The sequence below is a fragment of the Mustela putorius genome, unplaced genomic scaffold, assembly GCF_011764305.1.
Source record: "Mustela putorius furo isolate JIRA1106 unplaced genomic scaffold, ASM1176430v1.1 tig00000174_pilon_pilon_pilon, whole genome shotgun sequence".
Taxonomy (NCBI): Eukaryota; Metazoa; Chordata; class Mammalia; order Carnivora; family Mustelidae; genus Mustela; species Mustela putorius.
Genome location: NW_025421304.1, coordinates 37,371,304 through 37,384,683, shown reverse-complemented (window position 1 = coordinate 37,384,683; position 13,380 = coordinate 37,371,304). Strand labels below are relative to the sequence as shown.

The window sequence follows — 13,380 nt, the reverse complement described above, 5'->3', positions numbered from 1 at the left end:
TGAACAAAGAGAAAGTTAAAATCAATTAATGGATTATTCCCTGAGACCACATATCCAAGTTCCTTCATCTGAGTCCCCAGCTGGCACTACCCGGGCCACTTCCTAGACTGGGTAATTCTGATAGTGGGTCACCTCATTTACCTCCATTCTCAATGGCTTCCTGTAATGCCTTTCTCTTTTATGGAGCCTCAAGTTCCCACCCCACTGAAAGTACTCATTTATCATCTATAGATTGGTTCCCTGCCATGATGATTGACAGTTGCAGCAGCTACTCTTCTCAGAAATAGAAATAAACCTAGTGTTCTGCCCATAGGGGTGGAGCTTGTTTTTGGACATCCTCTCTCCCAACATAATCTCTACTCCTAATGATTAGTACCTTTTTTGAAATCAGATTATTAAGTATAAAATTAAAGTCTCCTTATAGGCTAGCAGAAAATTGAAAAGATATAGGCATAAAGCTAAGCATTGTAGTATAATTTATAACTGCAAAAGGCTGTCCATCAACAGGATGAACAACTAAGGTATTGACACATCATGAAGTATTATGCAACTATAAAAAGAATAATTCCAAATAATGCTAAAGAATGATATTCAAGGTGTAATGTTTAGTGAGAAGACCAAGGTAGAGAAAAACGTGCATAGTATACTGGTATTTGTGTAGGAAATGAGGGTATATGAATATATGTGCATATTTGTTTATATTAAAAATTCAACAATAATCCATGCAATAATATTGTTATCTACAAGGGGAGAGAGGGAACAGAGTGGAGTAAAAATGGTAGAAGCTAGGCTTCCCTAAATATACCTTGTTTGTAGATTTAATTTTGGAGCCATGCAAATATTTACATAATTAAAAATGAAGTAAAAATAAAAATATTATCCCTAAAAATTAAAATCAAAATAGAGACAAATTAATTTAAATGTGTAGTGAGTTGGTGACTTAACCAAGCATGGAGAAGTTATTTGAAGGTACTCTAAACCAAAGTAAGGTGTCTGGACACCCCTTGTGGCATATAGCCTAAGGGCTTAAAGATCTACAAAAAATTGTCTAGTTTTGTCTAGTCTATAGCCACAAGCTGGTGTTCACTTTATGGTATCTTAATGCCATTTCTTAGTAAAAAGAACCAGGGATCATTGGTGAAATGTGGATTCCAGGTCTGGTACAAGAAGTGGTAAGGTATCTGAGCATCTTTTCAAACCAGAAAGCAAGGATGTGTTTAAAGTCTCAAGAACCAGCTGAAAGTGGCTCCTTTTGACCAAAACAGGAGCAATTTGAACAATAAGAAGAGGAACAATGGCTATGGGGTAAAACATATTAAACATGTTAAAATTCATGGATTCATAATGGCACTTAATTAAATACATCATGATCCTTTGAAGATGTTAGGGAACTGATAAATAAAAGGAAAGAATGAAACATTTAGCCAGCTTTTTCTATACAAATGCATCTTAGGACAAAGAGTTGATCAGGAAAGATTTTATAGAACTATCCAGCTGATAAAGAAGAAATGATAATCACCATTTTGCATGCCAATGAAATGGATCTAGTCAACGGTCTTTAGTAGCTGCTAAAATCACAAAAGGAAAGATAAGCAGACTATGTGCCTTATGATGGGAGTGCATACCACCAGCTATGAAGCACTCTTGCCCCGGAGACAAATCCAAACTAGATGTAGCTAATGTGCAGAAAATACTGGGGACAGAAGCACATGCTAAGTGACACTACTGGCAAATGATCTAGTTTCTCTAACAACAACAACAACAACAACAAAAAGACAAAGAGGAAAAAAGGAAGGAGATACCTAAAGGTTAAAAATTTAAGAGTCATAACAAACAAATGCACATATGAATGTTTGGATCCTGATTTATACAAACTAATTGTCAAAAAGTATTTATGAGGTGATTGGGGGAAATTTGGACATCAACTGACTATTTGATGATATCAAGGAATTAGTGTTAATTTAGGTGTGGTGGTGGTATTGTGGTTACATTTAAGGGAACAACCCTTATTTTTTAGAGATACATATTGACACATTTTTCAGAAGAAATTTATGATTGCTTTAAAATCTAACATGTGGGGTGAGGAAATGGGGCAATAGAGATGAAAGAAGAATGGACTTGGACTATTTTCTTCCCCCCAAGATTTATGTATTTACTTGAGAGACAGAGAGATGGCACAGGGGGAAGGGGCATAGGGAGAAGGAGAGAGCAAATCTCAAACAGACTCCCCACTGAGCACAGAGCCTTATGGGGGGCTCAATCCCATAACCCTGAGATCATGATCCTAAGATCATGATCTGAGCCCAAACGAAGAGTTAGTTGTTCAACTGACTGACTCGCCCAGGTGCCCCTTGGACTGTTGTTTTTGTACCTGGATAAGAGGTACATATGGGCTCACATTATTGTTCTCTCTCTCTTGTGTACATTTAGAATTTTCATGTTATAAAAAAGGTTAAAAAAAAGAAGAAGAAAAAGGAGAAGGAGGAGAAAGGGAGGAAGGGGAGGAAAAATCTTCATGTAGGATTTTACTAGTACATTTAGTAGTGTTTTCTTAGAGCTCCTTCACAAGCTTGTGGTGAAGAAAGGCATACTCAGATCCTGTGCAGGGGACTTGGGGCCTCTATTCTGATCTTTGGTGGAACTTTGTGAATGAGAACATGTACACTTACCTCCCAAAATATAAGAACAATGCAGCCTAAGTTTATTTAGTGAAAAAAAAATTCCATATAACCTTCAAAGATGTAACTTTACATATAACAAAGATAATTTTTTATAGGATTCTGCAAAAATCGAATTCTCAAAGTGTGATCAAGACCACCCCAAGGCCCCTGAAGTCATTTTAGGAATCCATAATGTCAAACTATTTTTATAATAACATTGAGGTATGTTTGCTTTTCTCACTCAATCTTTCACAGGGTAGTGGAAGCTTTTCTAGAAGGTACATGATTCTAGATAACTTGATTGCTCTGGCAGCTAACAGAGTGTGAGCTTGTGTGTTATTTTTATGTGGTTGAGTTCCTGCGTTTTAAAATTTTTTCAATATAACAAGTCCAAATTCCTTCTTTTTACAAAACACAGACACACAGATGCACACAAATTGATATTATTTGCTTTCCAGAATCCATTCACCTCCTACCCCAAGATTTTAGTCATAGGATAAATTCTTAATTAAAGCTCAAGGTCAAACACTTGGGTGTTCTTTCTCCCCTGACGGTCTCTGCAAAAAGTAACTTCTCTGCAAACACATAGACCACAGGGCATCTGGACAACTTTAGGCCACAGAAAGCTCTATCTGCCCCTTGCAGGGCATGTCCCTGGGTCATGGACCTTTCTTTTTGCATCTGTAAAATAGAGGACAATTGTTTTTACCTTGTTGAATTGATGAAATGATACAACATGCATGTAATAACTGGGTTCTGCCTATAGTGACTAGAAGGAATGGCTGGTTCATTCCATTATCCAAAATCACTGGAGATCATGAATGGCTCAAAACATTACTTTTCACTTCCTTAAGGTCATTCAAAGAATACCTTGTTTGGGTTTCTGGAAGTTTTTTTTTTTTTTTTCCCCCTCCACTTCCTTCATTCTTCAGCCCCTCTCCCAATCCCAATATCTGTGGTCTTTTTCACCCTTCATCCCTCACCCCAGATTCATCCACTATTCTTAATGTCTTCAAGGTTCTGAACATTGATCCTGTTGCCATCCTGTTGGGACAACAGCAAGTCCTTACAGTGTGAGTAGGAGAAGCAGGAAAGAGGTGAAGAAAACAGCATGGTCATGTAGCCCAAGTTGTTGCTCATGAGGTTAGCTTTCCTTACTGACTGCCCCATTAGAGTCCTTGCTCCATCAATTTTCCAATCCAATGAGCAACACCTTTGTTTTTATCACCTCCAACCCAGCCCTTCTGTTATCACACCCACCATTCTATTATTATGATCTCTTCCTCATGTATATAGTCTTAACTCCCTTTCCACTCTCTCCTTCCATTCAACACACATGGCTAACCCCACTAATTCCACCCTTGGTTAAACCCAACACGCAGCTTGCCCCGAACAAAAGAATGTGACTGGATAAATCAACTCCATGCTTACTGGTCTGATCAACTTACAAATATAAATATCCAGTGAGCCTCAGTACCTCCCAGCAATGCCACTCTATTTTCCTAGTCACTCCACTCTTCTAACTTGACTTCTCATATTTTAAAATCTGTCCTCAAACATCACACACTAAAAAACCCATACATTTGTTGTCTAAATCTGGGTGTTCTTGGGAGTAAAATGTGGTGCTATTAATAGATTTGGGAGACAATAGACCAAAGCAGTGTTGTTCCAGGCAAATCACATTCCCTGATAGTTTCCTTTCTCCTTACTTTCATCTGGGCATTCCATGGCTTATCTATCTCATGGAGAATAGAGAAATAAAGAAGTGAGTTTCAGACCTGCCAACAACTTCATCTGCCGCTGTGTGCTTGGCCTTCCTTGTTCTTCCAGGGGACGGTGTATTAGTTTCCTGTGGCTTCCATAATAACTTATTATAAACCTGGTGGCTAAAAATGACAAAAATGTATTCTCTCACAGTTCTGGAGGCTAGAAGTCTGAAATCAAGGTGTTGGCAAGACCACACTCCCTCTAACAGCTCTGAGGAAGAATTCTTTCTTCCCGTTTTCTGATGGTTGCTGGCAGTCCTTGGCATTCCTTAGCTATAGACACATTGCTCCAATCTCTGTTCTCATCATCACGTGGCATTCTCCTGATGTGTCCTTGTCTCTATTTTCTCTTCTTATAAGGATACCAGCTATTGGATTAGGGACAAGCTTTATCCTGTATGATCTCATCTTAACTGACTACATCTACAAGTAAGGTCACATTCATGGGTTCCAGGTAGATATGAATTTTAGGGGGACACTATTCAACCCCATATAGATGGACTCCCAAGTCCAACCCCTCCACTTTGGCTGTCTGCATCCCTTCCCCATGGGCCTTTTCAAAAACTCTGTTCCTGCAGTTCTCTCTTCTCTCTGTTGCATGACCATTTCCTCCTCTTCAGTGTGTCATTCCTATCATGGCACAGACATGCTGTCATATTGTCTATATTAAAAATCCTTCCCACATGCAGGGTTCCCCTCCATCTACTGACCCACTTTAGAGCAAAAGGCCTTGAATGAGTCACCTGTGCTTACCATCTGCACTTTCTCTCTGCCCAAATTCTCTTTCATTCACTTTGGTCTAGGTTTCAACTTTACTGCTTCTCTGCAACTAGTCCTATCAGGATAACCAGAGATTTCCATGTTGCAGATTCCATGGTCAGTCCTCTTCTTGCCCAACCTCTCAGTGATATTTAATGATCAGTCTTGTCTCTCACTTGGATTTGGGACACAACGCTTTCTTGGTTACCTCCTATTTTAACCCTCTATTCTCAGACTCCTGTGCTGGCTCCCCATCTTCTTCATGACCTCTAAATGCCAAATGGCTCTAGGCTCTCTTCTCTTTCAGGTCTTTGCCCACTCTACTGGTGACCACCACTAGTCCTTTGTTGCCATTGGTGTGCTGATCACTCTGGCCACATGTCCAGACTGAGTTCCTGACCACATATTGAATACCCCTTCATTTTCACTTGCACATCTAATACCCATCTTAAAATTAGCATGTCCTAGAACTGAACCGTCAATTTCCCCCCACCCAGCATTTATGCCACCTACAAAATGTACCATCCCCCATTTGCCCCACTTCAGTACATGGAACCTCCATTATTCTAGACTCAGACCAAAAATTAAGGGTTCCACTGCTTCTACACATATCTCCCTGTGTTCCTTCAGTCCCAACCACTTGCCTTCATCTTGATGCCATCCTTCGTAGACCTCATCACTAGGATCTTCTACCTGGGTTTCTGTAATGGTGGCCAGCACCCAGGAGCCAATTCAATCGTGTTATTCTCTTGTTCAACGCTTCCCCACTGACCTCTTATCTCATATCACTTAGAGTGGAATCCAAATTCTTTGCCTTTCTACAAGTCCCAACATACACCTGGACCTTGGTTAGCTCTATGGCTTCCCTCTTCCTATGTTCCCTCAGCTTTACCTGTACTAGCTTAATTGTGGGACCTTGATCATACCAAGTTCTTCAGCCTCAGGGCTTTGCCTTTGCTGTTTTCTCCTGCTGACATACTCTGCCCTCTGATTTGGTTTGTGTCCTTTCTCATTTTGTTCAGGTTTTAGCTCAAATGTCACCACCTTAGTGAGATCTTGCCTAACCACCGTATCTAAACCAATTCCCCCTCCTGGCCCCTGTGTACCCACTTCCTTTCTTCTTACCTAGCTTCGCTTTTCTTCATACTCTTTGTCAATACCTGAAATAATACTATATATACATTTTGTTTTCTTGTCCCTTTCCTCCACTGTACTGTAAACTTGTGAGGTCGAGGCATTATTTGTTGTGTTCAGTGAGAATAATACTTAGCATGTTGTACTGAATAGGCATGGCTTTACTTCATTATTAATATTGTTACTGAAATAAAGTATTTTTAAAGTTAATACTGAAAGTTTAATTACTAACAAGTTTCTGTATAGCTTGAGAAAAATATTCATTTTGTAGATTTAATTTGATTTACTGGCTTTCTATGGGAATCTTGAACATTCAAGGATATTAGTGATACATATCAAGTTTGAAGCTGGTTTTAGTAGTTTTAATAGTAATTTTAACAAATACCATTATTTAGCCCTTATTACAGTGACAGGTGCTTTGTTTGGATTATCTTACCTAATTCTTAAAACAATTCTATGGGGGTATTTATCACTTCAATTCACAACTGTGGTGTGGTAGTTTAAAATATGACCACAAATTCTTTGAAAGGTGGGAGCTGGAGCACCTGGGTGACTCAGATGGTTAAGGGTCTGCCTTCAGCTCAGGTCATGATCTCCAGGTCCTGGGATCGAGCCCCATTTCTTGGGATTGAACCCCATTGTCAGGCTCCCAACCCTGCAAGGAGTCTGCTTCTCTGTCTCCCTTAACCTCTCCCATTTGTGCTCTCTCTGCCTCTCTCTCTCTCTCAAATGAATAAATAAGAGGAGGCTAATTTGCCTCCTCTTGAGTGGGGGCTAGGCTTAGTGACTCAATTCTAAAGAATAGAAAATAGAAGTGGCAGTGCTTGGTTTCTAAGATTAGATGGTCAAAGCCATTGTGACTTCCTCCTTATTCTTTCTCTTGGATCACCCAACCTAGGTCTTAGTTTTCTCATCCTCAACATGAAGGGCATGGACCTGACATCCCTAGTCACCCAGTCCAATATGTTGTAAATTGCCTCTGTATCAAATAGCTTTAGCATGGACCAACACATCAGAATAATTAGGGACTCTATGCTAGAAAGAGCTGAAACTTTGATGGTTTTGCTCTATTTTGTTGGATTTGGGGAACTATATGAGAAAAAGCATGAAGTCACTCAGGCAAACCTAAGAAGAGATCTGCATGGCTAAGAGATGAAGCCTCCTGCCAGTCAGCCATGTGTCGGCACCGTCTTGGAGGTAGAACCTCCAGACTTGGTGAAACCTTCAAATAACTGCTGTCCTAGGCAACATTTTGACTGCCACCCCATAAGGGACTCCAAGTCAGAACCACTAAGCTGCTCCTGGATCTCCAATACAGAGATACTATGAGTTAAGAAATATCTTTTCTTTTAAGCCACTAAGTTTTGGGGATAGTTGATTGTGTGGCAAAAAATAAATACAATTGTAAATGGAAGGACAGCATGGTTAAGTCAAGGACCTCCCAGCTTATAGCTAGTAGTGATGATCCAAGTATTGGAACCCAGGCATTCTGATTCTATAGTCCACATGTTCAACCACCATGCTATAAAGGAGGTCAAGATCCTGTCTCAAGTAATTGCCACATTCTAATTCACTGTCAGCATAGTGAGTACGATCTGTCCTTGGCTATTAAACTGGCTGGTCTTGCTCCATCAGAAGGTCATGTTCTAGGCAGCCACTGACCTTGTTTTTAAGTCCTTATTCTGCCCCAGGTTTGTTCCACCATAGAGTGGATATCTACCTTACCAGTATGTCTTTTTCCATTCCTTTGGGCTTCTGCTCATCCCCATTTCCAATCATGTAATTCTGATAAAGTTGCCAATTATTGTACTCTTCTTGCCCCATAGGTCGGTATGTGAATTAACCTGGCCAATCATAGAGTACTATCACTGACTGACTACTGTAATTGGGCCAAAATTAGAGCATATGATCTACAATCAGCCAAGCAGAGCCTTTCCCTGTGATTTATATTATATTATATTATGTTATAATATATTATATTTTATATGTCCTTTGAGAGCTTGAATCTAGCCAACCCTGAGAGCAATTCCATCCTTTTCTAATCTATGTGAGTCAATAAATTCTTTGTTTTAAATCAGTTTGAGTTGAGTTTTATCACTCGCCCTTAAGTTATGACTAGTATGAAGAGTCTGTTCTAGCTTTTGGAATATGGTAGATCTCTCCCATTCTCCATAAGCAACAGTGGTTCTATGTCATTTGGAGAATCTGGAACAGAACTGTCCATTGGTTGGGTCAACCTTCCCACAGAGGATGAAGAACCTTCCCTTCATCCTTCAGGAAGCATCTGGCTTTTCTGGAAGCCAGTGATGGTCTGGAGGCAAGCTCAAAATAGAACAGTGTTATGACGGATGGGTAGCTCAGTCACTCAGTTTAAAACCTTAGTCATGTCTGTATCCTTTCTTTCCTTAGTTGCTCACCCCTCCCCCAACTCTTAACACACACACACACACACACACACACACACACACACACATCCTGTTAGTCATCAAGTCCTGTTGATTTGGATCAAATGCTTAATGGAACTAAGTGGAGTGACCATAAAGAAAGTTGGTGGCTGGCGGGGTTCTTCCTTGCAAATCCAGTTTTTCTTCCTCATTTCTACTGCCACCTCGATGGACTATAGCAGTTCGTCTCCCTACCTCTAACCTCAACCCCTGAAGTCCATTTCTCCTATCTCTTCTAGAATTTGTTTTCTAAAGCACACTTTTGATTGGTACATGCTTTTGATGGATTTAAAAGTCTTCTCCAGTTTTTCACTACTGGCTTGTTAAATTGCAAACCATTCCAGACTCTCCATAAATTGACCCACATTTGCTATCCAATGTCCTATGACCTTGATGGATAAGTCTTCTAGTCTTCCAGCACCCCTCCCATTGCAGCAGCACCTACCACCTACTCTTACCTCTTTCTCTAAATAAAATACTATCCTTCCTTTCCAATAAGTCTTCAAGATCCATTTCAGTTCTATCTCCTTCATAAAATAATCTCTGAACATGTCACTCCACAGTGAATACCCTTTTCTGTGAACTCTGGAACAATTGTTGTCTAGACAAGTCCCCCCCCCCCCCAAGTGTGCTCACATTCCCAAGGAGAATTTGGCCAGTACAAGTCAAATTTTTGGTGTTTTTATAAAACTACTGATTATATATTCAAATTTTTCTGAGCAGATTATTTCCGAACCCAGTTTCTTTCTTGTCTTCTACTTCCAAATTACATCCTCATGCTTTGGTGGCGCGTTTGTTCCAAAGTACAAATTAAGGATCATTAAGATTTGTTTTGTGACCTACAGATTAAGAACTGTTTATTATTAATGTTATTATTTAAAACCATAACCATTGGGAAAGTGGTATGAAAAGGGGAGAGGACTGCTGTAACAATTTCTACAGTTTTTAAATGAACTATATTTTGTTATTTCTACACACTCACTCTTCCCCTTCCCCTCATTGTTTTAATATGGGATTTTAACTAGAAATTGTATAAAATCTGTTGTATTGGCATAGCCTGACAAACATTCATTGTGTACTCACTCTCTGCCAGGAATAGTGATAGATGCTTGCGATACAAAGATAAACAAGCCCCTGCAGGAAGCAGAAGAGTTTTCCAGATGGAGTCCATGTGGAAGGACATTCTAGGCAGAGGGAACAGCATATGCAAACTCATGTGTCCTAGGAGACAGACATGAAAACTCTGTGGTTCAGATTCTGAGCAATTTTTTTTTTTTTAAATTTGGTGACTTTTAAAAGTCTGATAGCCACTAGATTAAACCCTCCCTGTCATACACTCTCCTCCACCATCTTTCTCTCCACAAGGGCAGTTCAGGGTCCAGATTCAGACACTATCTTTATTGGGTTCCACTGCTATAGGCCACTTCATATATACATTGATATCTGTTTAATTCTTATTTCACTTTAGGTAGTTGTCACTATCCTCAATTTAGAGATGACAAATAGGAAAAGGAGGAAGGATGTGAATTATGTCCACTTCTCATCTGGAGAAAGTGACCAACTGGGCATTTTTCGTGCTGGGATGAGAAAGACTTTACTTTCAAGTTCAGAACAGCCTGTCTCCCCAGATTCTGAATTAACCGTATCACTTGTAGAGAGAAGCCTTTAAAAGGAAGGGTGACTGACCATTTATCCAGGGTGTTGGTAGGAAGAGATTTTGAGGAGTTTGTACTTGAGAATGCTTCTCCAGTTCTGTGAGCTCTGGAGCTTGGTGCAGAGTAGGTACTCCTATATGTTGAATGACTGAAGCCTGTTCACATGCCTGTGGCTAGTCTCTCCTCTTGGATTCAAAGCCCTTCGTGGGCAGGGTCTTGGTTGTGCCTGTCTAGGGACACTGTGTAGTTGAGTAGGCTTTGGAAAATGTTTTGAGTACTGGGTGAGTGAATGAATGGAGTACGGGGTGGGGGGCGGCTGTTGATGGGAGGCCACGGCGGGCTCTGAAGACTTCCCAGGGTTTAATAGGGTGCCGCGTTAGGGCCTCTGTATGGGCCATGTCTCTCCTCCTCCCCCGGGCCTCCACGTCTTACAAACCAGACTGGAGGGAGGGGCTATGCAGACAGGGAGGGGCTGCGGAGCCCCGAGGGGCCAGGTCTCCTAGTGCGGCGCCCACTCCCTCCACGGGTTGGGTGGGGTGGGGGGGGGGGGAACTGGAAGAGGTGAGGCCCCGGGCCGGCTGAGCCCAGCTGGGGCCCCTTCCCCGAGACCTGCCACCGCAGCTTCTACCTGCCTCCCCAGCCGCCCCTTCGCTGCCCCGGGCCGGGTGCGCCCGGCGGGCACCTGGTCCGCCACCCCCGGGGGGCCCCCGCCGCCGCCTCCGGAGCCGGCCCGGGTCGGCGGGGCGGGCCCGAGCGCTCCGCGGCTCCGGGACCGGTCCCCCGGGGCGCGGCCGGGCAGCCGCCCCCGCCCCCCCTCCCCGGGGGCCGGGCCGGGCTCCCGGGGGGCGGGGACTCGCCCAGTGGCAGCAGCGTCCGGGCCGGCGGCGGGCGCGGGGCGGCTTCCTGCAGGCGGCGCCGGGGCGAGCCGTTGCCCGCTGCAGCCACCGCCGCCGGGTCGCCGGGTCGCGGGGGCCGCGGCGCTCGGGCCGCGTCGGTGCCTCCCGGGCGCGCTGCGCGGCCGTCGCTGCTGCCCGCGCTCGTGCCGCCGCCGCCGCCGCTGCCGGTTACGCCAGCCCCGCCGCCGCCCGCTCTGATTCTGCGCATAGGCAGCCCCCAAGCCTGTCATTCTGCAAAAACACAGTTTACTCAACACACCACACACACACTCACACACACACGCGCGCACACACACGCGCACACTGGCCCCCTCGCGCACACGCACGGAGGGCGCGAGCGAGCAGACGCGCACACCCGGCGAGCCAAGTTCCGCAGCCTGGCATGGCTTCTGGGGACCTTTACGAGGTACGGGGACGCGGGGGCGCGGCCGGCCCCGGCCCGCGGGCGGCGGGCGGCGGCGGGCGGCGGGGACCGGGCCGGGGCCGGGGCCGGGCGCGAGCCGGAGTTGCCGAGCCCGCGGCGGCGGCGGCGGCGGCGGCGGCGGCGGCCGGAGGGTGGCGGGGGCCGGGCGCGCCTCCCGCCCGCCGCCCGCCCGCCCTCCCGCGGCGCCCGCGCCCGCTCCCTCTTTCTCTTTCTCTCGCACACACACTCTCTTACTCCATCTACTTTGCGGCCTTGGAGGGGAAGGAGGAAGCCGGGCGGAGCCGGGGCGGGGGAGGTAGCGGTCCCGGGGAGGTGTTTCTCGCCCGACGAGCCGCCTCGAGTGCAGAAAGTACAGGTAAAAGTCGGCGCCGGACGTGCCGGGAATGCGGGGGGCCGCGCGGCGGCCGGCGGGGGTGCGGGGCGGGGGGTGCGCGGCCCGGGCTGGGCCGGGGGGCGCAGGAGAGGAGGGGGGCGGGCGTGGGAGCCGAGCCCAGCCCCGGCGAGGCGGGGTCCGGGGCGGTGGAGGGAGTCTGCGAGGGGGGCATCCGGGTTGGCGTTAGGGAGACACCCGCCACGCCGATCCCCGGGGCCACCGGGCCGCCGCCTCCCTCCCCCCACCTGCTGCCCCCGCCACCGGCTCGGAAGCCCTCCAGGCCGGGGCGTGGGGGCGGTCCTTGCGGGTGTCGTGCTCGCTGGGGGCGAGAGGGGGCGCTGCAGAGGGCCCTGTGTGGAAAGAAGGAGAACATGGAAGTCGGAGGTGGGTGGTAACATGTTGCTGGAGGACCTGGGATGTGAGCCCTGCTCCCGACACTCTGCGTCACCCTCAGTGGATACCTGTCTCCAGGTCCACCCAGGTAGTGGCCAGCCTCGGAGACTTTGAGAGCGTCTTAAAAGTGGTCAAGGAAGATGTTAGTCTGGCATCTGTGAAACAATGGAGGAATAGCTGTGGCCTCCGGGAGCTGGGTTGTAGCTAGCTCTGGACACAACTGTTCCAGCTTTTGGGTTCCCAACAAGTGGACAAAATGAGAAACAAGTCCCACTCCCTGGGGAGAATGCCTCCAAAACGGTGGTAGTCCCAAGATGAGGGGGTCAGAGTAAGGAAGCTAAGAGACCGGCCATCCTCAACCAGAAGGCCCACTGATCCTCCAAGAAACCAGCATCAGCGCTTGGCCTGGACCTGTACTCCCTAAATAAATAAGTCTGTGAACACTAGCCCTGCTTCCCAAGGCTCCTGACTAAATTGAGATGAGCACCCCCAAAGGGTGAAATTAACCTAATGGGTAAGAAACTGTAGGGGTGATTCACCCTCAGGAGACTATAGGGGTGATTCACCTACCATGAGCTTTTCCTTGTGGGCCTATGGGCGGCTGAAACTTTTCAGATGGTAGATTTGCTGGCTGTTGTGAGAGGAGAATGGAGAAAGGCAAGTTAGCTTCTTGGCGTCTGGGGTCTTTTGGATGATGCTGGACTTGGGGAGACCCAGTCATGGACTGCTACCAACCAGTGGGTTCAGATGGGACAGATGGGTGTTCTCACCACTCCCTGAAAGAATGCTGCAAACCGACCTCTTCTCAACCCTTCTGCCCTCCTCATCCTTATGCTAATAAAGAAGGTGAAGTTCGGTAGGAATCTGGTGAAGAAC

The 13,380-nt window shown here is 45.7% G+C and overlaps 1 protein-coding gene and 1 long non-coding RNA gene across 2 annotated transcripts in view; one reads left to right on the top strand and one right to left on the bottom strand.

The window, feature by feature from the left end:
• Nucleotides 1-4,448: 4,448 nt before the first annotated feature.
• On the bottom strand, nt 4,449-11,068 carry LOC101677297. The gene is made up of 3 exons (XR_199548.2): nt 10,450-11,068; nt 9,847-9,984; nt 4,449-4,546 (listed from the first exon to the last, which is right to left on the bottom strand). It is a non-coding gene; the product is annotated as an uncharacterized LOC101677297 (long non-coding RNA).
• A 229-nt stretch (nt 11,069-11,297) lies between these two features.
• The window catches only part of CDYL2 (chromodomain Y like 2), a 165,578-nt gene continuing 163,495 nt past the window's right edge, over nt 11,298-13,380 (top strand). The window contains exon 1 of the mRNA XM_045076333.1: nt 11,298-11,720. Coding sequence (XP_044932268.1) covers nt 11,697-11,720 — 24 coding nt within the window. The 5' untranslated portion in view covers nt 11,298-11,696. The remainder of the gene's footprint in view (nt 11,721-13,380) is intronic.